At 41.6% G+C, this 24,813-nt stretch overlaps 1 protein-coding gene across 1 annotated transcript in view; it reads left to right on the top strand.

The window, feature by feature from the left end:
- Window positions 1-24,813, top strand: part of LOC124622666 — a 122,917-nt gene that overhangs the window by 28,636 nt on the left and 69,468 nt on the right. The window contains exons 4-5 of the mRNA XM_047148460.1: window positions 21,030-21,129; window positions 21,252-21,377. Of these exons, the coding sequence (XP_047004416.1) occupies window positions 21,030-21,129; window positions 21,252-21,377 (226 nt within the window). The remainder of the gene's footprint in view (window positions 1-21,029; window positions 21,130-21,251; window positions 21,378-24,813) is intronic.

Here is a 24,813-nt window from a genome sequence, read left to right as displayed (position 1 = left end):
CCAGAGAAAACTCCTTCATCTCTCACTCCATGGTACAATCAGTGTCCGTAAAACCTGTTTGGCAGCAGGAACCCAAATTTCAAATGATCTCTCTCACTATATCAGACAATGTGATCATACCTCTAGCTGCAAAACATAGCTAATGACTTACCTTCTTTGTACTCACCCTTTACCCTATTAAATCAATATATCGTCCTTCCTCATTAGACATTTACCATTTCCCAAAGTCCTTAGCTGTGGTAATCTACCTGAATTCTTCCCTTAGAACTCACTAAATAATATCTCAGGTTTTTTACGTGTACTCTTGATTACACGTCCTCTTCCATGGTAATAATGGCAAGTTGTGATAAGATATGGAAAATTTCTGTGGCTGTGCTTGAAGTAACACTCAGTACATGGCTGGTTGGTTGTGAATGCCACTAGGAATAATCTTTTTAACACTGCTTGTTCAGGACAATATAGTTTCTCCTTGACAACTTCTATTCCTTAGAAGAATTCCTATTATTGTGAGAAAGGTGGTCAGTAAGAATTACTAACTCTTATCTGTATGTTTAAAATAAATAAATAAAACCTATTGATATTGAGCATGTAGCAACATTTACTAATTAATTTGCAATGTGAATGTGAAAGACCCATTCTGCATCATCATAATTGATCATGCAAAATGATCCTGGAACATGAAGCTAATTAACTGAGGAGGAGTGACTACTTGTTTCTTTGACAGCACTGCTCTTCTCATGGGTGTATTTTCAACAAACGCTGTGGTTGCAGATAATAGATACAATAATGATTGATGACGAACATTAGTTGCACCACTCTGTACGTAACAGGTTATTCTTGGACTTAAATGATTTCTCTGTCATTTGTGATAGCCTATTCTGCTGCTATTTGTATTTCATATTGTTATGACACTGCCAGGAGCTAGACAAATGACTGTCTCATGTCAACTATGGTGACAATTGACAATCCAAACACCTCATCCTCTTCATCTTCTGTCTCTCTCTCTCTCTCTCTCTGTCTCTCTCTCTCTCTCTCTCTCTCTCTCTTTCATGTTTCAAATCTGTTGAAACTTGAATCAAGCAGACATGTTACATACCTGGATGTTTGGTACTAATCAGTGCCAATCATTATCAAGTTTTATGAGAACTGTCTTGCTGGTGGAGTTTTACACTGCTTAAATGAGGAACCTTCTAGATACTATTGGTGACACCTGGGCCAGAACTCTTATTGATGTCTGGGAGAGTTGCAAAACATGGCATGATCAATGTTTGATTTTGAGGTCCCTAAACAGATGGATAATAACACCTACATCGGTATGTTTCCTCTTGGTATTAGCAAGATAAGATGGGCACAAGCACCCAGCACTGCAGGCAGTGCACCAGTGGCCTAGTCCCAAAATTGCTACCAAGGACTTGCGGTCCACCAGCAGACAGACACCATGGACTTGCCTAGTTGCAGGCACTGTGATGATCACATCATTTTTGCTTAGGGGTAATCTCGGGTGCACTAGAAAAACTTCAGAGTAAAAGCAATCAGATATCCCAAACCGTCTAGTCCCATGCTGACTAGAAATACTGGCCTTGGCACACATTGGTGCTGTTAGCAAAGTAGCTCTGTAGACTGTGAGCTGAGCTGTGGCTAAACAAAGTCTACTGGCAGTTTGTGGACTGAACTATGTACAATCTCAAATACTTGCCTTTCGTGCTGCACTAAATTAAGTATAATGACATAGTTGTTTGTGAATTATTATTTACTCTTGAAGCAAAGCAATTTCATTAACTGCGTAAACTATGAAGTAACTGAAATCTTTTTCCTTAGTAACACAAATGATGGTACTGTTTCAGTTTTTATTTAAAAGAAAAAAAGAACTTAGAGCATAGAGTGTCATTTGGCGATAAGCAACTTGCTACTTCTGCACCAATCATCTTGAAACTAGCCATAACACACACACTTTTTCATAAATGATTGTTTTCATACTATAGGACAAAAGGTTTTATGTCAAATGTTACATTTTGAATTCTGTATTGAAACTAAATTTCAAAACACGCACACACGTATTTTTGTAAATGATTACTTTATACTTCCCTGTGAAACGTTTATGCCAAATACTGTACTTGACTTCTGTCTAGCCTCTTTCAAAAAACACATACATATATTTGGATAATTGGCAGCTTCATTCTTCCCCACAAAAATGTTTATGCCCAATACTGTTCTTCAGATTCTTTTCAGTCTCTGAATTTCAAAACCACACACACATTTTCGTAAACAATTGCTTTACAATTCCTTACAAAAACTTTTAGGCCAAATAGTGCACTTCATTCCTTCATTCCCGCCTAGCCTCTGAATTCCATCTCACACACACACACACACACACACACACACACACAGAGGCACGTGATAAAATTTTAAAATTAATATGTCACAAAATCTGTATTACACACACAACTTAAGAAATGGAATTTTCTCTCTTGTTTGTAAGCTTCTTCAAACGTCATAGTTCAGAATTGTTATATGGGAGAAGTGGGATGGAATTACTGAAAAATATGGCATTTACATATTTATTTATTGAAAACTGCATTAAAATATTGAGTAAATATGGCATATACATATTTATTTACAAAATATTTTTGTTTGCATCAGTTTTTTTTAACTGCCTGCCACTTTGTTTGCTTGGTATAGTGTCATTGACACCCTTAGATTATTTATCATCACCTTGAACAATCAGAAATTGATGTTTAGAAATATGTCCCTCAAAGTCCTCTGGCATTTACAAGTATCATGTAAATGAGCCTCATCAGGATCACAGATCTCCAACTTAAGACTATACATTTAGTGCAAAACGGAAAGTTGATGGAAATCATCAATGAAAGTACCTGAACACACATCCAATACATGTTTCAACATGTACCAAGCAAAAGTAGTCACCATAACAGTGTTCTCAGTGGGGACTGTCAACCTTCCGTGGTCACATTCAGCAATGAAGTCATTTGGGTTGGGTAATTCGACTTCCTTACCAGATTGGAAATATAACACATTTAAGATAAAGTTCCTTCTTTAGAGCACAACCAGATGTGTACATCAGTAAAGACAGAAAACTTTCTGGCACCTTTCATATTTTAAAATTCTCCCTTGTTGTTGTTGTTGTTGTTGTTGTGGTGGTCTTCAGTCCTGAGACTGGTTTGATGCAGCTCTCCATGCTACTCTATCCTGTGCAAGCTTCTTCATCTCCCAGTACCTACTGCAGCCTCCATCCTTCTGAATCTGCTTAGTGTATTCATCTCTTGGTCTCCCTCTACGATTTTTACCCTCCATGCTGCCCTCCAATACTAAATTGGTGATCCCTCGATGTCTCAGAACATGTCCTACCAACCGATCCCTTCTTCTAGTCAAGTTGTGCCACAAGCTCCTCTTCTCCCCAGTTCTATTCAATACCTCCCCATTAGTTATGTGATCTACCCATCTAATCTTCAGCATTCTTCTGTAGCACCACATTTCGAAAGCTTCTATTCTATTCTCGTCTAAACTATTTATCGTCCACGTTTCACTTCCATACACCCCCTGCGGGTCCGGCGGTAAGAATAGGCCCGCGGTATTCCTGCCTGTCGTAAGAGGCGACTAAAAGGAGTCTCAAACGTTTCGGCCTTATGTGATGGTCCCCCATCGGGTTTGACCTCCATATCTCAAAATTTTTCCGAAGAGCGAGCCGATTGGGGAAGGGTGCCTTACTTGGTGGATTGTGTCCATCTTGCGTTGAGAACTTTCGCCAGCTTCTTCGTCGTTGCGTTGCAGTCCTGCCCACTCTACATCTCTTGGGCATGGATACGCTCCTGTGTGCACTTTCTGCCCCGCAATGTGCTGGGCCACTTTCTGCACTGACGGCGACCATGGACCACATGTCACCTAACATCCAGCATGGTAGCCAGTCCGTTGTGGTGTGGCCGCCATGTACCCTGTTGGTTGTAGCCCCCTGACAACACAGGGATCGCTCTACTGATGCCTGCGCCGTTAACTCCCCACGTATGCCAAGGAGTAGATGCCCATCTCCCTGGGGCATCGGGACTCCCAGCAATGGCCATCCTGCCAGGTGGCCTTTGCTGTGGCTGGGTGGCGCCCGTGGGGAGGGCCCTTGGTCGGAGTAGGTGGCATCAGGGTGGATGACACGCAATGACGCGTGGCACATCTTCTCTTGCTGGTGGCCAGGCACCAGCAGTCTCTAAGCGTTCGAGGGCCCATTTTAAAGGTAACGTTTATGACCCCAAATCGTTCCCCTCCTTCGCCACACCATGGGAGGAACGAAAGGCATTGAATGAAAGTGAGACGTATTCGCCCAGATATCTTGTCTGTACCAGAGCTGATGGGGAATCTTTTCTATCCGTGAAGCCTCAGTTCTTTGTAGAGCACTTAGAGGACAAGTTTGGGGAGGTGGAGGGCTTGTCCAAGATGCGGTCCGGATCGGTGTTGATAAAAACGGCATCCTCCGCCCAGTCGCAGGCCTTGCTCGCTTGTACTAAGCTGGGGGATGTCTCCGTAACTATCACACCCCATAAAAGTCTGAATATGGTCCAGGGCATTATCTTCCACAGGGATCTCCTTTTACAGTCCGATGACGAGGTGCGCGCCAACTTGGAGCGACGAGGTGTCCATTTCGTCCGGCGCGTCCACCGGGGTCCGAGGGATCGTCAGGTTGCCACTGGTGCCTTCATCTTGGCCTTCGAGGGTGACACGTTACCTGAGAAGGTCAAGGTGATGGTGTACTGTTGTGATGTCAAGCCTTATATCCCTCCCCCGATGCGGTGCTTCAAGTGTTGTTAGTTCGACCATATGTCTTCACGCTGTGCTTCCGACCTCGTCTGTCGCGATTGCGGTCGACCATCCCATCCTGATCATCCCTGTGCCCCGCCTCCAATCTGTGTGAACTGTGGTGCGCACCATCCGCCTTGCTCGCCGGACTGTCCAATTCTGCAGAAGGAGCGGAAGATCATGGAAATCAAGACTCTCGACTGCCTGACGTACACTGAGGCAAAGCGGAAATATGATCGGCTTCATCCAGTGCGCATGACATCTTCTTATGCCGCAACTGTCACTCCTGCTACAGTTCCATCTGCTCCAGTCAGCTCTCAGAGTCGAAGGCCCACACCTGCCCCCTTGATGGTGAGGGGCACTAAACTCCCTGTTGCTCCTGCTCCATCTACTTCAGGAGCAACACCCCCCCCCCCCCCCAACCATTGGGGACATCAGTTCCCCCTTCCCAGCCGGAGAAGCGTAAGTCTTCTTCGGCTCCTCTCGCCAGGAAGGGATCCCTTGGGGATCTCCCTTCACAAGTTCTGACCGGTCCGAAAGCAGACAGCCGCAAGTGGCTCAAACAAACACCGGTCCCTGGTCGTAGGGCCTCCCGGTCGTCGTCTGTCCCTGACACTGACCCAGTGAGGCCCTCGCAGCCTGACCCACCGAAGGCACAGCGAGAGAAACAGAAGAAGACGCAAGTCCCCAAGGCTAACGAGGTTGCGGTGGCACCCATCCCACCGCTACCAACAAGCTCAGCGTCTGAGAACGAGGTCGAGATTCTGGCGTCTGCTGAAGACCTGGATCTCGCTGGTCCCTCAGACGCCATGGATGTCACTCGTGCGGGTTCTGAATCGGAGGCAGCGAGTGAAAAAGCGGCGTAAATTGTCTTCCTAGTCCCTTCACGCCTTCTCAGCCATGGACAACACCATCCTCCAGTGGAACTGCAGCGGTTTCTTCCACCATCTAGCTGAGCTCCGCCAACTTATCAGCCTTCATCCTTTCCTCTGCTTTGCTCTGCAGGAAACTTGGTTTCCAGCAATGCGAACCCCCGCCCTCTGTGGGTATCGGGGTTATTATAAGAACCGAGCAGCTTTTGAAAGGGTGTCTGGTGGCGTCTGCATATATGTCCTTCACTCTCTTCACAGCGAGTTTGTACCTCTCCAAACAGCTTTAGAGGCTGTCGCTGTTCGGGTGTGGACGCCACAGACTGTTACCGTCTGCAGTCTTTACCTTCCACCGGATGGTGCTGTCGCGCAGCATGTCCTGGCTGCTCTGATAGCCCAATTGCCGCCACCTTTCTTGTTATTGGGCGACTTCAACGCCCATAACCTTCTGTGGGGCGGGTCAGTGGCGACAGGTCGAGGCGCCATCATTGAGCATTTATTAGCACAGCTCGATCTTTCGCTTTTAAATGATGGTTCCTCCACACACTTTAGCTTGGCGCATGGCACATACTCCGCCATTGACCTTTCCATCTGCAGCCCTAGCCTCTTACCGTCTGTCCAATGGCGAGTGCATGACGACCTGTGTGGTAGTGACCATTTTCCCATCTATTTGTCACTGCCCCAGTGTCGTTCTTCTGGGCGCCTGCCCCGCTGGGCTCTCCACAGGGCTGACTGGCCGGCTTTTACTTCCGCTGCCACCATTAAGTCTCCCCCACAGGGTGACATTGACGAGGTGGTCCGTGTCTTAACCACTTCCATCTTTTCGGCGGACGAGGCTGCCATCCCCCGCTCTTCTGGACTCCCTCGGAGGAAGGCTGTCCCCTGGTGGTCTCCGGAGATTGCTGAGGCTATTCGCGACCGTCGGCGGGCTCTCCAGCATCATAGGCGGCACCCGTCTCTCGAGACCCTCATCGCCTTTAAGAGGCTCCGTGCCGGGGCCCGTCGTCTTATTGCACGGCGTAAGCAGGAGTGCTGGGAGAGGTATGTCTCCTCCTTGGGCTCCCGTGTCTCCCCCTCGCTCGTGTGGTCCCAGATCCGGCGGATTTACGCATACCAGGCCCCTATGGGTGTCCCTGGGATCTCCTTGGACGGCGCTGTCTGCACGGACGCTGCCGCCATTGCTGAACACCTTAGTGCGCACTTTGCTGAGAGCTCTGCGACTGCAACTTATCCCCCCGCCTTTCGCCATCTAAAGGAGCGAGCCGAGCAGACGCCGTTATTCCACACGCGTCGTTCTGAAAAATACAATGTTCCTTTCAGCGAGAGGGAATTCCTCGCTGCCCTCGCCGATTGCCCTGATACAGCACCAGGACCAGACTGCATCCACACACAGATACTGAAGCATCTCTCCAGGGACTGCCAGAGATACATTCTCACCATCTTTAACCGCATTTGGAGCGAGGGCGTGTTCCCGTCGCAATGGCAAGAGGGTCTTATTGTCCCCATCTTGAAGCCCGGTGCGGACCCACTAGCGGTGGACAGCTATCGTCCCATTACCCTCACCAACGTTTTGTGGAAATTGCTCGAACGTATGGTGGGGCGGCGTTTGTGTTGGGTCCTTGAGTCGCACGGTCTTCTCGCTCCATCCCAGGGTGGCTTCCGTCGGGGCCGGACTGCAGTGGACAATTTGGTGCGGCTGGAATCTGCTATCCGTACGGCCTTTGCCAGATGTCAGCATCTCGTTGCTGTATTTTTTGATCTGTGGAAGGCGTATGACACCACATGGAGGCATCACATCCTTGCTACGTTGCTTGAGTGGGGTCTTCGTGGTCGGCTCCCGGCTTTTCTTCAAACCTTTCTATTGTGCCGCTCTTTCCGGTTGTAAGTCGGTGCCGCCTCTAGTTCATCTTATACACAGGAAAATGGGGTCCTGCAGGGCTCGGTGTTGAGCGTCTCCTTATTTCTAGTGGCCATTAATGGTCTGGCTGCAGCCGTGGGGTCGCCAGTGTCTCCTTCTTTGTATGCCAACGACTTCTGCATCTCCTTTAGCTCCACGACTACGGGAGTCGCCGAACGCAGGCTGCAAGTAGCCGTTCGAAAGGCTGCATCATGGGCTCTGACTCATGGTTTTCAGTTGTCTGCAGCCAAGACTCGAGTTATGCAACTCTGCAGGCGTCGGACGATCCACCCTCATCCTGAACTTTACCTCGACGGCCACTTGCTTGAAGTGGTGGACACTTGCCGCTTCTTAGGACTCGTCTTTGATGCCCGGCTCACATGGGTTCCTCATATTACTCAGCTGAAGCAAAAGTGCTGGCGGCACCTCAACGCCCTCTGCTGCCTGAGCCACACATCTTGGGGTGCGGATCGCTGCACCCTGTTGCGATTATACAGGGCCCTTGTGCAGTCCAGGCTTGATTATGGGAGCCTGGCCTATGGGTCTGCATCACCCTCAGCGTTGAAGTTGTTAGACCCCATACACCACTGTGGGGTTCGACTTGCAACTGGCGCTTTTCGTACGAGCCCCGTGGATAGTCTACTGGTGGAGGCCGGGGTTCCCCCGCTGCGGATTCGCTGCCATCGACTGCTCGCTGACTATGCTGTCCACGTGCATTGCTCCCTGGGCCATCCCAATCGTCGCCTGCTTTTCCCTGCCATGGTCCTCCATCTGCCCGAAAGGCGACCTAGATCTGGGCTTTCCATAGCTGTCCGCGTCCAGTCCCTGCTGTCGGAACTGGGGTCCTTCCCTCTTCTGCCTCCCTTCCGGGTCCGTGCACCTACGCCTCCCTGGTGTTTGCCCCGGCCGTCCGTCCGTCTGGACTTGGCACAGGGACCCAAGGACTCGGTTCCGCCTGTAGCCCTTCGTCGCCGTTTTCTCACACTCCTCGCCTCATTTTCGGGCTGTGAGGCTGTCTACACTGATGGTTCCCCGGTTGATGGTCGCGCTGCCTACGCTTTTGCTCACGTTGACCATGTTGAACAGCGCTCCTTGCCGGCTGGCTGCAGTATTTTTACTGCAGAGCTGGTGGCTATATTGCGCGCTCTTGAGCATATGCGTTCCTGCTCAGGTACGTCCATTGTCATCTGCAGTGACTCCCTGAGCAGCCTCCAGGCCATCGACCGCTGCTTTCCCTCTTCTCCTCTGGTATCCTCTATTCAGGAGTCTGTTTCTGCCATTACCCGTTCTGGTCGTTCGGTGGCCTTTGTTTGGACTCCAGGTCACATTGGCATCCCGGGGAACGAACGTGTTGACAGGCTGGCCAAAGGGGCGATCGACGCCCCAGCTTTGGAGATCGGCCTCACGGCTTGCGATCAGCAGCTGGTGTTGCGCCGTAAGGTGCTTGGGATGTGGACTGATGAGTGGCGTGGCCTGCCATCCCTGAATAAGCTGCGGGCTGTTAAGGAGATGACCGATGTGTGGCGGTCCTCCTTGCGGGTCTCTCGCAAGGGGTCTGTTGTCCTGTGCCGGCTGCGCATTGTGCACACATGGATGACGCATGGCCACCTATTGCGACATGAGGACCCACCTTTATGTCGCTGCGGCTCCGTTTTGACAGTGGTCCACATTTTATTGGACTGTCCACTTTTAGTTGTGCTCAGGCAGTCGTTCCCACTGCCTGACTCGCTCCCTGCCCTTTTAACAGATGACTGCTATTGCTGACTTAGTTTTACGTTTTATTTGGGCAGGGGGTTTTTATCATTTAATCTGAGTGTTTCTGTTTTATTTGATTGTTTTGTGTTGATTCTGGCCTTTGGCCTACGGTTTTAAACTCGGTTTTTAATGTGTTTTCGGTGGTTGGCTTTTCCTTTTTTTTGTTCCTACGGTCGGCCAACCACCGTCGCACTCCGTGTGATCTTATTTTGTTTTGTCTGGTCCTTGTCTACATTTCTTTTGTTCTGTGTCATCTGTCTCCTATTCTGTTGAACATATTTTATTCTCTGTGGGTATTTTTTAGTATTTTGGAAAAAGGGACCGATGACCTCTGCAGTTTGGTCCCTTTCATCCCTAAACCAACCAACCAACCAACCATCACTTCCATACATGGCTACACTCCATACAAATACTTTCAGAAACGACTTCCTGACATTTAAATCTATACTCGATGTTAACAAATTTTTCTTCTTCAGAAACGCTTTCCTTGCCATTGCCAGTCTACATTTTATATCCTCTCTACTTCGACCATCATCAGTTATTTTGCTCCCCAAATAGCAAAACTCCTTTACTACTGTAAGTGTCTCATTACCTAATGTAATTCCCTCAGCATCACCCGACTTAATTTAACTACATTCCATTATCCTCGTTTTGCTTTTGTTGATGTTCATCTTATACCCTCCTTTCAAGACACTGTCCATTCCGTTCAACTGCTCTTCCGAGTCCTTTGCTGTCTCTGACAGAATTACAATGTCATCGGCGAACCTCAAAGTTTTTATTTCTTCTCCATGGATTTTAATACCTACTCTGAACTTTTCTTTTGTTTCCTTTATTGCTTGCTCAATATACAGATTGAATAACATCGGGGGATAGGCTACAACCCTGTCTCACTCCCTTCCCAACCACTGCTTCCCATTCATGCCCCTCGACTCTTATAACTGCCATCTGGTTTCTGTACAAATTGTAAATAGCCTTTCGCTCCCTGTATTTTACCCCTGCCGCCTTCAGAGTTTGAAAGAGAGTATTCCAATCAACATTGTCAAAAGCTTTCTCTAAGTCTACAAATTCTAGAAACGTAGGTTTGCCTTAATCTTTCATCTAAGATAAGTCGTAGGGTCAGTATTGCCTCACGTGTTCCAACATTTCTACAGAATCCAAACTGATCTTCCCCGAGGTTGGCTTCTATCAGTTTTTCCATTCGTCTGTAGTATTTTGCAGCTGTGACTTATTAAACTGATAGTTTGGTAATTATCACATCTGTCAACACCTGCTTTCTTTGGGACTGGAATTATTATATTCTTCTTGAAGTCTGAGGGTATTTCGCCTGTCTCATACATCTTGCTCACCAGATGGTAGAGTTTTGTCAGGACTGGCTCTCCCAAGACTGTCAGTAGTTCTAATGGAATGTTGTCTACTCTAGGGGCCGTGTTTCGACTCAGGTCTTTCAGTGCTTCTCCCTTACAATCACAGAATATGTGTCAACATACATACCAGAACAAGGAAGCAGAGCCTCAGGGGTATATTTCTATGCAAAGAATTAAGCTGCATCATATCAACGAATACTATTTTTTTCTTAATCATTTGGGCATAACTTACATAGTAATTTGCCCCACTGAGTTGATGCTAACAGCTAAATCTACCTTCCAGTTCGTCATTCTGAAACTCGCTCATCAGTCTGTAATCTGTTTTGTAATGTTCAAATACATATGGAATCAAGAATAAGAAAGTATCAAGAGTGTTGACTAGTGACTGAAAAGTCTGATGGCTTGAAGATTGGGAGCTAGAAACACTCTGCCTCCAGTTTTTCAATCTCGATGACATTTTTTTAAAAAGCTCTAATTTTAAGAAACTATTTAGCCAAATAGGTTTCCTTACTGATTGTTGAATCTTTCACCTTCATATGCACCTCTAACATTCACTATGTGCCATCAGTCACAAATGATTTGTATGAACGATGCTGTATGTTGCGATTCTGAAAAGTCTGTGCCCCTAGAAGCTGAGATCTTTTAAGCAGCTACTGTTCTTGCACCAAAAATTTTCAGTGCTAGATTGATATCTTGCTTCTGAATGTTAGAAGTGAATAGGGCCTCAAATAACTACAAATGACTGTATTTTACTTATGCACCATTTTATTTTTGTACATCAGTTCCAAATACTCAAAAGCTGCAATAACTATAAGATCAAAATCAGGAACTTCGATGCTCTGTCAGGTTTACCAGTCCAGTTGTTACGCATACATTTCAGTGTATGTACATTGTAAAAAATTAAGAATAACTTTCTACTTTTATTGACAAGATGTGCAATACAAGGCTGCAGTACGCAATTTGGAGTAAGTATCTCATAAGCTTTCCGATTTACTGATACTGAAGCTAACACAGTAAATCCAATTTTCTCTACTTCATTTATTAAATGTAATAGCATATTTTTTTAGATGTGGAGCTGTTAAATTGTGAACAGGTATAATAGTCTAAACATTTTTAAATTTTGGAAGGGGGGGGGGGGGGGGGGGGGGAGAGTGGTTGATAACAAGAACACCTGAGTTGTTTTAGCAAAATTATTATCAGTCTTGCTGGTACCTTATATTGTATCTCCCTTAGAGATCAAACAAGGCTCAATGCAAGTTTCATCCAGAAGCACGTTTACCACAAGTTCACAATCTTTCAAAAATTCCTTTTTAATCTTCAGGTACTCAAGTTTAAACTGTTTAAATTGAACTTTGCTATACACTTCCTCACATTGCAAGGATGTGGCACATACAGATAACCACTATTGTGCTCAGCGACATTTGCAGATGGTGAATGTACATGAAGTGTAGCTGGCGATAATAATGTGTTCCCACTGTACTTCCAACTGTTGTTTTTATTTATAAACTGGATTTGCTCTATTATTAGTTGCAACTGTGAACATCTGTCGTCTGAAAAAAAAAATTCTTCCAACATATTCATTTTGTGTTGAATCACAAAATTCTTGTTTAAAGTGTCTTCTTTAGGTACTATTGATTTGATATATTTAATTATACTACCTAAGACACACACAGATTTTATTGTCACACAACTGTGGGGCACTTTATGCTGAGGAATTTTATATTTACCCAAGGGAAGGAGGACACTCAGATCAGTCTTGACAGTTACATATCCAATAATATTAGGTATTTCATCAGTTATACCAGTAAAACACAGCACTTATTTTTTTGTTCATTCTTAATACAGTATCAGTGTTCGTTGTTGAAATGGATACCACTAGAAAAATATTTGTATATGTCTTCCAAATCATGAATAACATTCTGCTCTTCGTACTGCCTACAATCTTCCAGGCTTCTTTCTGTTTTCAAAATTTTCACTTTCTCCATCACATAACCTTCTGCAAGAGGGTCCAGTGATTGTCAAGTATTGTGACAAATTAGAGAAATTGATGACCATGCAAAGGGTTTCAGCTTTGGATAACTCCTTATAAAGGTGTTTACTTTTCCATCAGCCGTGAACTGTTCCGTTTTTACTGTGCACTCTTCACTAAAATGCTTCATGCATATTATAGGCTTCTGTAACTTTGAAAAGTCAGTGGAATTTTTCTCAACCACATTTTCTTCGGTTCTTCATCACTGGGTAAAGAAAATCTGCTGGCTTTTTCATTTTGTAATTTCTTTTACAGTCAGCCACACTGCAGCACCTTGACATTTTTAATACCTGAAGAAGGATGTTCAGTGTATCTATTACAATATAAATATACACAAAATGACATAACCTTAAAGGATAGTTTGTGAGAACCTTGAAGATACTTGTTTACATTGATCATGAAGACATTACAATTGCTACTTATACTAGCAGTTAAGAAACACTTACCATTAATAGAACTGTAACTTAAAAAATTTCACTTCAGCAGCTGAAGTGAACAAACAAATAACACACAAGTTCATGTAGAGGTCCTGAATCGCATGTGCAATTGAACCAATAAACTCACATGGAACAGATCATGGCCACTGCAGGCAAAGAACTGTCACAAACAAGGCGGCTTCCAGTACCCGGGCCAGTATTTTTAGTCGGCTGTGATCTAGTCCATAGTGTGTCAATACGGCACTGCTCAATATATGCGCCTGACAAGTGACCAAATGAAGCATTTGTTTAATTAAGGCAAGCACTTCATTGCAGCCTTGTGCTACTAAACATAGAGGCTTTTTCTGTGAATCTTATTGCCATCTGTATGTAACCTAGGAATTAATTTTTACAAAGAATGATTGCAGTTCTTTGAGAATGTGAAATGTCACTGGTTTGGCAACAGCTACAAGATGGTGTTGACCAAATACCACCAGTGTTAAAAATGTAGCCCATGTACTCAACCACTTCTACGGAAAGGGTTTTTTTGCAAATTGAATGTCACCTTGCAATACTGCAAACATTGTAAAAAAGAATCACTTAAAAAATACTTAAAAAAGAATTACTTAAAAAATAATTGCCTGATTGACATAGAAATGAGGTAAAGGAATATAAAATTAGAAAAATGCAATAACCTTGAAATAAATGATTTATTTTAATTGATCCCTAAATGGGGATTTTGGCACATGCCACTCACTTTTTACATTTTCTTTTATTTTTTGTGCCAGACAACAAAACAATCAATATGGAGTCCCACATTGCACGCTGGATACTGTTTCCTCACATTTTTCTTGCAAATTGTGCATTTTCTTTGTTTCGCCTAGTGTTGTGCATTCAGTCACAGGTTCGTTTCCAGAAGTCCTGAGTTCAATTGGTACAAGTGAAAGGGATAACTGTGGGTATGACGGATGTCCTGCCCTTTTCGGATCAGAAGGAGCACATGATTGAACAAGATATGCCCTTGTCACCATCCTCCAGAATTGAAGCAATGGAGTACTTTCATTTGAGAGACAGCATTTTAACCAGTGCTACATCTAATGCATTGGTGAACAATGGGAAGTACATTTCTTACCTTGAATTTTCACACAATATTTCTCCACATTCCAGTCCAGTTTGTCCACACCTCTCATATGATTGTTATATTCTGAAATCATTCTTGGCTGTGGAACTTGCACTTCTTTGTTCCCTGCTTTGCTCCATCTCTTTACTTGGCTTACTGGATGCCTTGTCTCATTGTTTGACAAGAGCTTTACGCAGTTGTTATCCTGCCATATTACTGCCATTCTTGTTAAATCTAAAGTCATACGCTCCTCTTCGTTTCTTCTTCAGGCTGTTCTCAGATTCTATTGGACAGTTATTCATTCACTTCATACAGGCAGTTCCACTTGCCCTTACTCTCATTTCGGAGAGCTCTTTCATCAAATAGAAGCTCATGAAAAAGTTATCAAAATATTTTGTGAAGTTCAGGAGTGTGCAGAAAAGAAATCATATTCAACACAACTGATCTGCCAAGTTCCAGAACTGAGACATCATTTCTATCCTTCGAATTTCCTTCGTAGACTGACATATGGTAACAAACTGCTTTGAGAACAGCACATGGCTCACTGTTTGAATCCAAATCTCACTGGTTTCACACGAATGAATTGTTTTAGGTAATGGTGGCCTAATATCATACCATTTGCTCATCAGTGCTCAGGCTGTCGGAAAAAACTCAAAATTCCATGAAATTATTATTCAGTAAATCCATCGACGAATGAGTTTTAAAAAGTTGATACCTTTCACCAGGTGGAATTCTGTTTAGACGTGTATTAGCATTAAAATGAAGGTGGCGCTTTATTTCCAGATATCTGTTGCGACTTATATATCAAAGTCATCATCTTCATTCCGATATAGCTTATCCTATGGGTGAGCATGGTATCCAGTGAAAAGTAGTATATCAATGAACTTTTTTGTGCATCCATTGGATAACTCATAGCTGTGACTATTGTTCTGTGTAGCATATCGGACACTTTCACCGACAATCAAGTCCAGTACATGTCATCAAAAAATTCTTCAAAGCACTCAACTGCAAATTTTCCTTTTACTGCTGCTACCAAATTTGATTTTTGCTGTTCACTTTCTGGTGTGTCAGGATAGGTCTTAGAGTAAGTCGCATCTGCTGTTGACCAGCTAGAAGTGATAATAGCTTTCACTTTCTTCTGTCATTGGCCTGCATATTCCTCATTTTCCTTTTCTCTTTGCCATGAATTTCCAAGAACCTGGTACATCAGATGGAACAGTATTTTCAAATATATTTTCGTCAATATCTTCACAGTCAGACATCTCACCTACACGATCTGGAGGGAGCTCGACAATGTCAGTGGTCTCATTCACATCACCAAAAGAAGCCATGAAGTGCGGGTCATTTACAATTCTTCAATTTTCCTCACAGAAAGTGCTTCATAGTGACTCATTGTGACTGAGGAGCAAATAAAAGCAAAATAAAGTTTTACATGAGAATTGCCATAGCCCCAAATGGGGATTGAAGGTCAGACAGGTGTCAAGCAGAAATGAAATAGGTCTTTGAAATAAATGATAAATAAACATCTTCTCAAACCATTAAATATACCTGTATACAGATATTGGAAGTTATTTACATAATAATGTAACTTACACGGTTTTGAAAATGTGTAACTCTTGTAACACTGAAAAATGTAGCTTCTTCAGAGAAATAAAAGTGTACAACTCATTTGTTTAACAACTGATGAAACTTCAATGCAAGTGCTCGACAGAGGTCTGGAAAACAATGGGAAATGGTAGCATTCATTGCCAGCATCATCAGAATTGCAAAATTTCCGTTGCAAAGCCAAGTCCCCATATGGGGATAATGCCACTTAATGTGTTAATCTGTTAACCCTGACGATGACAGCAATGCATTGTCATGGACTCCACAAGACACAGAAAGCATGAGGAAGACATGTTGATCCATTAGCTCTTAATTCCTGCCAACAATTCCTATTGATTAGAATTGGGTCACACACAATTTGCTTGACTCAGATGTGGAGCGCTTGTCAGAATTGTAATGATGTGACCTGGTGTGGGGGACAACAAGTACCCTCTTGTACATAGTCTTTCAAGTGTTTTTCAAGTTATTCCGACACTGTATATAAGTGATGCAGTGACACTTTGTCTCTCTGGTGGTACAGATCAATTGGATTAAATTTTCAGCACTAATTATATCATACACTGAAAACTCATGATCAGTAAAAATAAAGTCTCAAAAATCAAGATTTATTCTTACTATAACCGCCATAGGTGAATTAGTGAATGGATGCTCATCACCTGATAGTAGCTTCCTGTATCATTTGTCAGTGCGTGATGGTGACCAGTTTATCAGGGACTGGAACTATTCGACAGTAGCTCCACCATCTGCTTCATGTACTGGCAAGTGGGATGCATGTCGTCCTGTGGTTTTTAACTTAATAATGAAGCAATCATTTTTTAACTCTCTCATCAGCTTGTGTGTGCTTCATTGTCCTCAAGTATAGACTACTACTGCCAGATCACTACTTTGGCTTTTGAGATGAGGCAGTATCAGTCCATAATTATTTTGGACTCATAGTAGATGAGATGGTGTTCAACAATGTACTTTATCATATGATAGCAGTTCCTGTCAATGACAGAGACTAAATTAACAGTAGCATCTCACCTGAAGATGACATCCAGGTGGACTTCCAAAGTATTATGTCGATTTGAAGAAATGGCTGCAGACCCAAGACGAGTATCACAAGTCACTCTATTGGGGAAGCTTTAAAAGTCATGGTAGATATTACTAATGACCTATAAAAAAATAAATGGACAAACACAAATTAACAGTGCTGGATTAAGATGCCTGATAGTATCAGTGTTCCAGTAGAGTACAAACTATTCCAGAGAGAACTTATCAAACTTGTTATGGTTAGTTTAGATTAAATGTACTTTTTGATCCATAGTGAGGAGATCCTCAAAGATGTAGAATGTGTCAGAAAACAAGAACGCAGAACACATATTTACAAAGAAATTGCAGCTATTAAATAGTCCTAAGGGATGTGGAGTAAGTCAAAAAATCGTAAACAGATGTTCATTTAAAAGGTAATAATGGAGTTGCCACAAAACAAGCAAATGACAATACACTGAGGTGCATGTGATAATTCTTATGCCTCTGTAGTCATGTATAGTCAAGAAGAAAAGTCAGTTTACAATACACATTTACAGTAGTTGAGAAATAAACACATTATAACAGTGAAGTAGTATATATTTCATCGATCCAATTACATATTAGTATTTCCAGTTACATGAACAGGTCACAGCAGAACTTTTTTGGTTCACGCCACAAATAATATGTATTACAAGTTTTTGGACACATAATACTTAAGCGTGGCTTCCTAAGCTACCCCAAAAAAATGATCCTGTATGACATTATGGAATGAAAGTAAGCAAAGCATGCTAGGTTTTTGTTTTTGTTTTTATGTCACCTATGCCTGACAACATGCACATTACGAATAGATTTATTTAGACACTTCAGCATTTGTATGGTGTGCTCCTCCGAGTTGAATTTGCTGTCAAGCAGTCTTTTTCTTGCTCCTCAGTATTTGTCCCACAAGGCAGTAAGATCTGCCCTTTTGGTTCTCTGTCTCCATTTGACATAATCTTGTGCTCGATTGAGGTGGAGATCTGCTATCGCGAGGTCTATGTGGAGAGTATTAGTCAATGCGGACTCAGTCTCCTGATAGGTCATTTACCATTGACTTTCAGTGAAAACTTGCATTTTGCTATTGTGCCTTGGTCTGCCTGAAATGTGTGTCTTTATACCAACATAGATGGCTTTCTCAAGCTGTAATCCCAAGAATTTAAAACACTCAATCTCTTCTATCTTCCTGTCATCATATTTTGGGTATATGATGTGGAGAAATCTCTTAAAAGTTCTGAATTGAATATAGTTCATTTTTTAAAGTTTAGTGTGAAAATAATAGGTTAGGGACCAATATTTTGTACCTGTATTTGATTTGCTATTTATTGCAGTGTTCATATCATCTGGTAATGTTACTGATGAAAGGTCATTAATATACACAAATCAATGCATTCCCAGTTGGATAACTCCTTATAGCTTAATCCAGGATGATGTGAACCATTTTTCAGCATTTCCTGTTACATCATAATGTTCTAATTTACTTAAAAGAAGTAACCAAATTCACAACTACGCCAGGAATAGTTTTGTCTTGTGGATTTGAGAAAAAGAAGAGATGCTGTCATGACAAAAAAAAATATATGTGAATAAAAATAATTATTTCATTTGTCAGAATAACATTCAGTTAACGGTTGCGTAGTTAGGAAAATTATTTTGCGTAACTGATTTCAATAGATTAATTTGTCATCTTCAGAAACTTAATATTGGTTTAGGAGACATCACTATCTTCTTCACAGAAGCGTGACATGCCAAAAATATACATAATGTATATGATAATTATAAATACAGATTGATAATTTACAGTAAATGAATCACATTTGCTATAAATTATAATGTATAAATTGTAATATTATTCATTCTCTGTAAATTATCCTCTGTGCTTATAATTATCACATATAATATGTACATTTTGGGATTACTAGACCCGGGTATTCATGACATATCACACTTTTTATGACATTTCTGAACATGTTTCACAGCGATCATTTCACCCCATTGCTTTTTACCACATGGATTTCACTTCATTTAATTCAGATTACACAAATTGCACCCACATTTATTACTTTACTGCAAAACCTCTTGTTAGTTTTCAGTATAGGTGTACTATCAGCTATAAAATAGATCAGTGATATCTACAACTTACAAATTATATTGAATCACTAAAAATCATCAATTTTAAAAAATATGATGTTATTCGATACATAAAAAGTCTACTAACCAAGCGGTAGCAGGAGAACACACATATAAAAGCTATTAAAGGCTGGAAGCTTTCAGAGCCAGTGGCTTCTTCTTCTAGTGGAATGGTTGAAGGGTGAAGGAGGAGAACTGGTGAGATTTAGGAAAAGAGGTAGAGTTTGGAAAAGTTGCCCAGAACCCCAGGTTTGGGGAGACTTATTGATCAGGATGAGAAGGAAAGACTGACTCTTGGGGACTGCAGCAGACGAAATTTGACAACCTGAGAGCTTAAAGGTGGAAGATAGGACAATATACAAAACAGAGATTGCTGCCAAAACATCATGCACAAGTTAATTAGAGTGAAAAGCTAAGTGCATTATACGTGAGGGGGTCGGAGAGAAATAGACAGATCAGAAAATGAAAGATGTAGAAAACTAAAAGGGAGTGAAGGAAAGAATAGTTACTAAGAAGTAATGCTGAGACCAAAGAACTTATGTAAATTAAGGCCAAGTGAGTGGCAAGAACCAAGGACATGTTGTAGTGCCAGTTCCCACCTGCAGAGTTCTGAAAAACTGGTATTTGGGTGAAGAATCCTGATGGCATATGTGGTGAAACAGGCACTGAGGTCACATCTGCCTTGTTGTAGAGCACAATCTGCAACAGGATTTGTGTGTTTCCACTTTATACTCTGTGCCTATGTTCAATTATTCTTACTGATAACCTGGTGGTGGTCATGTCAGTGTAAAAGGCCGAACAGCTGGTATACGATGTGTTGTTTCACAGGGGGGCTCTCTGTTTGAGGTCCTAAAATGAGGTTCATTTGGCCCAACATTTTGCTCACCACACTTAGAAAAGCTTTTTGTCACCCTCTCAATCTCCACAATATCCCTGTCAGACCCTATTCTGGTTCTTGCCACCCACTTGGCCTAAATTTACATTACTTCACAGTAATTGTTCCTTTCTTCACTCCGATTTAGTTTTCTACATCTTTCATTTTCTAACCAGAGTTTTTTTAATCCCCCCACCTTCCTCCCCCACCCCCCACCCCTATCACATACAATGCACGTATCTTTTCGCTCTTATCAACTAGTGCACAATGTCTTGGCGGTAATCTGTCATGCATATTGCCCTATGTTCCATCTTTCAGTTCTCTGTTTTCAGATCTTGTCCAATGAAGTCCCCAAGAGTCAGTATTTCCTTCTCGTCTTATCCAGTAAGTCTCCTCTGACATGGGATTCTGGGCAGCTTTTCCGATCTCTACCCCTTTTCCCAGACCTCACCAATCCTTTTCCTTCGCCTCTCTTCCTTCCCCTTTAACCCTTCTGCCAGAAGAAGGAGCCACTGGCTCTGAAAGCTTGCAGGCTTTAATAGCTTGCTTGGTGAGTAAACCTTTTATGTATCCACTGACATTAAAAAATATATTGTAATATGAGCATTTCTTGACTGAGATTCTGTTGCATAACTATACAATCCTGTATCATGTTGCATTTCATTTTGTTATACAGCAAACTGCACTCTATTTCGTTTACACCAGGCAGTTGGGTTATTGTACAGAAATATCAGTTTTTGCTTAAGTTCCACAACTTTTTATTTCACTTCATCTAGGCATTTGGGCTTCAAGTCCACCTGCAGACATTACTGCTTGAAAGATATCATCTGTGCAACAATCACATCGCAAAACACATTTTTAACCCAAAACATTGTCAGAAAGAGGCTTAAAAAGTGATTTCTCTTGTGTGATAATTACAAAGTTTCACCAGAAATCCACAATCAAATAAATGATACATAAAATACAGCAAAGAAAATTATATTTATGGCAGTATATAAAAAACTATTGTGTAATGTGTTATAAAGTTTGTTGAATTTTATGATCACTATTTTAAAAAGTATGTATAAGTTTAAATACAAATAATCCTCTCAGAAAATAGCAATAATTTGAAATATTCATAAAATTTTAGCCTTACAACTGGTATTACAGTGAGGGAACCCTCAGCGTTGTCAACTTGAAGAAGAAACCCTTTGTAATTTCCGTGCAAGGCAGATATCTGGACAAAATATGTAAGCACTCTTTTTATAAAATTTTTGTTCCTATTCTGAAAATATTTTTTTTTTATTTTAAAATAAATATTTGACCCATTTTCCAATTACCCAAAGAAAATCTTACGACACTGTTTTTGCAGGTTCTGTTCCACTAGAAGAAAATAATGGTGAATGGAAACCTTGCCTCTCATCAACCATAACAAAATGTGCCCCCATTCGACGAAAACCCATATATCAAATAAAAGCAAGGAATGTAAAAGGACGAGGTTAGTAGGCTACAAAATCTTAACAACTACTTCTCAGCATACATAAGATCAAAATATGACAATTTTTTTCAACTGATACAAGGTTAGCTACAGACTGTTTTATTTCACTCTTCGCAAAAACAATAACCTGAAAACAAAAATAAGATCATGTGTAGACCATATTTTCACATTACGACAGATTTTGGAGAAACATAGGGAAAAATCAAAAAATATAGGATTAATTTTCATGGATCTAGAAAAAGCATATGATACTGTTCCAAGAAAATTACTTTGGAGAGCACTACATATGGCAAACATAAACCCTCCCTTGATTAAAATAATACAACAGATGTATAAAGATAACATTTGCCAAGTGAAAGTTGGTAATAAACTTTCACAGAAATTTAGAACAAGCAAAGGCCTTTTACAAGGCTGTCCCACGTCACCATCATTATTTAAAATCTATGTAGATATTAGCCTTAGAACATGGTCTCGTAAATGTAATAGTATGGGATTAGAAATAAGAGATGGAGTTTACCTACATCATTTATTATTTGCTGATGATCAAGTAGTCGTAGCACAAGATGGGGAGGATGCTAACTATATGTGCAATCAACTAGCAGTAGCATACAAAACTTGGGATTTGAAGATTAATTACCAAAAAACAGAATACTTGACTAATGATTCAGATGAGCTATACATTGAAGGAAAGAAAATCAAAAAGATAAACACTTTCTGTTATTTAGGATCCATTTTAGAAATCGAGGGAAAATCAGAGTCAGAAATCAATAAAAGAATTAGTAGCGGACGGAGGGTCATTGGGATGCTTAACTCAGTCTTATGGAGCAGTAATGTAATGAGCAGAACTAAAAAACTAATATACAAATCCATATTAGAGAGTGTGGTTCTGTATGGAACGGAGACCTGGACAATTAACATGAAGCACATTAAAAAATTACAAGCTCTAGAGATTGACTTTTGGAGAAGATCGGCAAGAATCTCCAGGAAAGAAAAGATAAGGAACACCGAAGTAATAAGGAGAATGGAAATAAAAGAAAGAATATATGACGTAATGGATGGGAAGAAATTACAGTGGTACGGGCATGTACGACGAATGGAGAAAACCAGAATACCAAAATTGATACTGGAGTCGGAACCGGAGGGGAGAAGAATAAGAGGACGACCTATGACAACCTGGCTCCAAAATGTACAGCACATAATGAGGAGAACGGGCGCAGAGGAAGAGAACACACAAGATCGAAACACCTGGAGAAATATTTTGAGATTATAGTTTAAGAATGTTTATTGTTTGTATTGTAATTTCCAAGTAAATTATTATGTTGGAGATAAGCCTCTGTAATGAGGAAAAGCTCAAAATAATAAATAAAAAATCAACGAAAGGTTCCTATTCTTTCTAATCCAGTCATTCACAATTGGACTAAATTCTATATCAGACAAACAGGAAGAAACTTTGGAATCGGATTTAATGAGCATACAAGAAACTGTGAAAGTAATCAGTCAAGTTTTCACTTACACCTACAAAGCCAAAATCATAAGGCTAGGCAGATCAAAAATGCTTTTGCAGATTCTACATAAAGCATCTAAAGGTTATGTTATGAACATCTTAGAAGAATTGGAAATTTACACTCACACGAAAAAATATCCAAACAAAGTCCTTAACAAACAAATCTGAAACATAAAAACTGCTTAGAAAATTTTATTTAAATATGTGACGTAATTTACTCTGTAAATATAAAGCATTGCTGGAGTGAAAACTATCAAACAACTGCCAAAAAGCCCACTAAGAAAAAACTATACAGTTTACAATAACAACATATTACCAGACAGAACACTCACTATGAGCTGCATTGTGGATGTCATTCCACATAGATGCAAGTACAGTGTAATGTAATATTACATAGAAAATACATAGACACAAGTGTACTGTAACAATTATAATATCTCCACAGGAACACTTGGAAATGGCAGTTTTGCCAAAATGAACTTCCTGCAAATCAGTGTAATCATTATGAATTAAATAAAACAATTTGTAGCTATCATTGGACCAGTTGAGAAAAAAGTCATAGACTACAGGATATTCACTTTCAAGTAACTTGTGGAAATAATAGAAATAGTGAGGCTACCATGATACGCTCATTTTCTTGTAATGAATGTGTTAAATGATGCATCTTATGGTGCAGCTGACATCCTGGAACATCCTCATCTGCTTGTTGCAGTGATGTTCTGTTTATGGTACTAGATGGGGACTGGAATTTGTAGATCACTATGTTGTCTCATAAAATCTTCTGCTGGATATGGTTGTGGATATGAAGCCTTATGGTTCCAGAAGGACTTCAGTGGCACTTTGCTGCGCGCGCGTGCGTGTGTGCGTGCGTGTGTGTGTGTGTGTGGGGGGGGGGGGGGGGGGTTTTTTTTTTTTTTTTTTTTTTTTTTTTTCGGTGGGTGGATGGGTGGGTGCTTGTGCACACAGCTGTGGTTACCAAATAAATCTTTGAGGAAAGGTACTTTTCCTGACAGACCCAACCACTTTTACTTGGGGTCTACCTCACAGATCACTATTCTCAAGTAACTATGCAGGCAACCATCTGAATATAGAAGGGTTGTATTTGTGTACATGATACAAACCTCAGAATTATTTTTTCTTCTTCCCCTTACTCTTGAATGTAGTTTTATTTTATGGTAGCCAGCCAAAAATTCAACAGCCACAGATAAAAAATTTGGATATGAAATGTCTTCCAACAAAATACCTGAAACATATTCCGCACCACTTTCCAGATGTGTAGACATTCAGTATCATTTAGAAATAATATTTTGAATGTGCTGCATCCATAAGCTTTGCACATGACTGCAGCTACCCAGCAACACAGTTGAGACCAGCAGGTTGCTGCATTCCAGTACCATAGGCATCTACCATCGATGTTACCACACTAACCGGCAGGCAGTATTCTCGATCAAAACACTAGTCAGTGTCCTCACACATCGTGTCAACATTATGGCCAACCAAAACATGCCAGTTTGTTTGCCTTCGAAATGGACTGTGCCCACTTCGCCAACAGTGGCACTTGTATCATTGCTGAGGCAGTGACATTCTTGGGCACTACTTCACATCTGGCAATCATGTGTCCATTGGGCACAGAATGGAGATCCATCTTTGAGGCTTGTATTTAAGGTAGCACTCAGCCATTGGCAAGCAGTTCATTTCACTGAGCCAAACAGTTCCTTCGCAGGACCTAATCTGGATCTACACCTCCCAGTGACTCAGTTCTAGTCACAGCAACAGCCTTGACGAAACTTCATAGCAGCCACCCCAAGCAGCCAGCCATCACTGCCGGAGCATTTGTCTCCTTTGGCATTGGCATTGGCATCCCTTGAACTCTGTACTTCAGGGTTGGTATAAATTGGCTGACTTAAGTATTGTGATTTTGTCCAGGAGCTA

Source organism: Schistocerca americana, chromosome 7 (genome assembly GCF_021461395.2).
Source record: "Schistocerca americana isolate TAMUIC-IGC-003095 chromosome 7, iqSchAmer2.1, whole genome shotgun sequence".
Lineage (NCBI taxonomy): Eukaryota > Metazoa > Arthropoda > Insecta > Orthoptera > Acrididae > Schistocerca > Schistocerca americana.
The sequence above is the reverse complement of the archived record's forward strand: the minus strand, read 5'-3'. Positions and strand labels throughout refer to the sequence as shown.